The sequence below is a fragment of the Ipomoea nil genome, unplaced genomic scaffold (assembly GCF_001879475.1).
Source record: "Ipomoea nil cultivar Tokyo-kokei standard unplaced genomic scaffold, Asagao_1.1 scaffold3316, whole genome shotgun sequence".
Lineage (NCBI taxonomy): Eukaryota > Viridiplantae > Streptophyta > Magnoliopsida > Solanales > Convolvulaceae > Ipomoea > Ipomoea nil.
The window spans coordinates 570769-574335 of record NW_017619744.1 but is presented as its reverse complement, the minus strand read 5'-3'; the positions used below and the strand labels follow the sequence as shown (position 1 = coordinate 574335).

At 39.0% G+C, this 3567-nt stretch overlaps 1 protein-coding gene across 1 annotated transcript; it reads right to left on the bottom strand.

Annotated features, from left to right (window-relative positions):
* Window positions 1–2698: 2698 nt before the first annotated feature.
* Window positions 2699–3295, bottom strand: LOC109169622. The gene has a single exon (XM_019318501.1). It carries the CDS (start codon window positions 3293–3295, stop codon window positions 2699–2701), a length of 597 nt encoding a protein of 198 aa, XP_019174046.1.
* Between the last annotated feature and the right edge of the window lie 272 nt (window positions 3296–3567).

The window sequence follows — 3567 nt, the reverse complement described above, 5'->3', positions numbered from 1 at the left end:
CGTTAGATAATAGTCTCTTTTATAAGTGAACATTGAATGATCAGCTTTGGATTGTATAAAACCAGCATGCAAGAGAGAGTTAGAAAAAGTGGTGAACCAAGATCTTGAAGCTTGTTTGAGGCCATAGAGGGATTTATGTAGACGACAAACTCAAGTCTCCCACTTTCGACGAAATCCAGGTGGTAATTGCATGTAAACTTCCTCATTGAGATCTCCATGTAGAAAAGCATTAGATACGTCAAGCTGACAAGTGGGCCATCCTCGTGCGGCGGCAATGCTAAGGACAGTGCGGACGGTCAATAATTTAGTTACACGGGCAAAAACGTCTGTGTTTTCAAGTCTTTCTAGCTGGGAGTACCCTTTGGCGACCATACGGGCTTTATATCTTTCAATTGTTCCATCGGGTTTATATTTACTGCGGTAGACCCATCGACAACCAATAGTCGTTTTTCCAGGCGGTAGAGTTTGAAGAGACCAAGTGTTATTGACTTCGAGGGCCTGAATCTCTTCTTCCATTGCCTTCTGCTATTTAGGATTAGTTCGGGCTATTGAGAATGAAGTTGGTTCAGTTTCTTTGGTAATTGAATTGATGAAGTGTGAGTGGGATGGACTTGAGAGAAAATGAGAGAGTGGATATTTGGGTATGGTAGCTAGGTAACATTGATAATCTGATAAGTATTTAGGGGGTTTGGATTGACGTTTTAAACATCATGGTGATGGCGGAGTAGGTTCAGAAGGTGGCTCTGTTGGAGGTGGAATCGAAGTATGAGAGCCAGTCAATGGTGAATGGGGTGGTGCGGTGGTGACGTAAAAAATGACATCACAACTGACAAATACCTTTTGAGTATCCAAGTCATATAACTTATATGCTTTTTGAACTTGAGGATATTCAAGAAAATACAACGTTTAGCCCTGGAATCAAATTTATTAGGATGGTGTTGTATTGTAAAAGCGTAACAAAGACAACCAAATGTGCGTAAATTAGAAAAATCAGGAATGTGACCAAATAACATCTTGTAGGGGCTTTTATGCTGTAAAATAGGGGTAGGGGTACGATTAATGTGATGTGTGGCGGTCAAAATACAATCACCCCAAAAGGATATGGGGAGTCATGCTTGAAAACGTAAAGCCCTTGCCATATTAAGAAGGTGACGATGCTTTTGTTCTACAACCCCGTTTTGTTGAGGAGTGTCAGGACAACGAAACTATTGTAAAATTCCATATTGTAATAAGAGTTAATACCATATGAGGTCCTCCGAGTATAGTGGTTTTGCCACGTTTAGTCCTACCCTTTCAAATTGACCAATTGTGGTCCTTCGACTTTCAAATTTAACCATTCGTGGTCCAAGTTAACCACTCATGGTCCTTCAAGTTTCGAAATTTAACCAGTAGTGGTCCTCTAAAAAGGACCATGGTTTGTTAAAATTTAATAGTCGAAAGACCATGGGTGGTTAACTTGGACCATGGGTGGTTAAATTTGAAAGTCGAAGGACCACAGATGGTCAATTTGAAAGTTTAGGACTAAACGTTGCAAAATCACTATACTCAAAGGACTTCGGATGGTATTAACTCTTGTAATAAAATATTTTGAAAAGCAGTTTGTGTAAATTCTGCACCGTTGTCAGATCTAAAATTTGTAACACAAGTATTAAAATGATTTTTAACATATGCCAAAAAATTAACAAGCAATAGATAAGCATCAGATTTAAACATCATCAAATAAGTCCATGTAGCTCTTGAAAAATCATCAACAATAGTCAAAAAAATAATGATGTCCATTCCTAGTGGGGTTAGAATATTTTCCCCAAATGTTCACATGAATTAAATCAAAGCACGCAGTAGTAGCAGTACGACTAATTGGAAAAGATAAGTAAGTTTGTTTAGACATGTGGCAAATATCACAAGGGTCTTGAAAATCAGAACAACCTAATATTGGAATTAATTTTTGAAAAGTAGTATGAGAATGATGACCAAGTCTAGCGTTCCATGTATTTGATGTAGTGGTGAGTAATGCATGTGAGGGTGTTGTGGTTAGGTAGTATAACCCATTACGTCCATGGCCCCGACCAATCTCCGTCTTCGTTGAAAGGTCCTGAAACACAATAGTTAGGAAAAAAAATAATGCTAGAATTTGAATCTTTGGCAAATTTGTGCACAGATAATAAATTGAATTTAAAGGCTGAAACATAAAAAGCATTAAACAAAGTTAAATTATTGGATATTGTAGTATTGCCAAGGCCATGAATGGCTACTGTATCTCCGTTTGGAACTGATATAGTTGACATATGACAAGCATTGATAGGTGGTGAATTAAAGAGAGAATAATTAAAGCATACATGATCAGTGGCGCCAGTATCAATAACTCATTCAGTTGATGCATTAAAAATAGAAGCAAGTGTGAGAGATATACCAGCAAGATTCGCCTTTGGTTCTTTTACCTCACGAAGTAGTTGAAGCAATTGTTGGATTGAGTCTAAAGATATGGAACCTGTAATTGGTGGTGGAGGTGTAGGAATGGATGTTGGGGTGCCATTGGTATTGCCTTTTTTGTAATACTTGTGCCCTGGAGGATACCCGTGAAGCTTATAACACAATTGTTGGGTGTGGCCTAGCAGTCCACAATGTGTACATTTCGGCCTTGAACGAGTTTGGGTGGATCGATTAGATGGTTAGTGGGCAACATTAGCGAAGCTTGGTGTCATCTCATTAGTTTGGCCAGTAGTTTGTAAAGGTGGTGTGGGTGTTTACCCAATATTGATGTGTCAACTGTTGGTGGAACAACAGAGGACCAAGGAACATTACTAGACAAAGAAGACTTACCATGTGCATTAGTTTGCAAAGCTACAGAATTTGCTGGAGAGTCAGATTGATAAATTGTCCGTTGTGTCTCATCCTGGAGTAGTAAACTATAAGCTGCTTTAACAGTTGGCATGGTAGTTTTGAGAAGGAGATTGCTGCGTGTTTGGGTATATGTTTCGCGTAAACCCATCAAAAATTGGAATAAACGGCGCCGCTCCATTTGAGAAGCATATGCAGTCCGCGCTGAGCATGTGCATACTGGTGGAGGATCAAGCAGAGTCAAGTCATCCCATAGTGCACATAAGATGTTATGATAATGTAGAATAAAATAATCTTGTTGCCTGATGGTTGCAATAGGCCTTTCAAGATCATAAATACGAGGACCATTTGCCGTAGAAAAATGCTCTTTGAGATCGGCCCAGATAGTAGCATCATTAGGAGCATATAAAACAGTGTAGCTGAGTGAGAGATGGATGGAATTTAGCAACCCAGACATTACGATATTGTTTACTCGGTGCCAACGAGCATGGTGAGAATCAGTTGCAGGTGGCATAGGAAGGGTACGATGCGATCAATAAAACAGAACTTGTTTCTTCCTTTTAGGGCCATTGCTGTAACACCCCACTTTTCTAACTCTTAATAATCTCTCTAAACAGTCACTAACACAATCTCAACTTTTAACTTTCACTTTAGCTTCTCACTGAAAAACGTCTGTGTTTCACTTTCAAAAGACAGAAACAAGTACTTTAAACACATTGATAAAGCATA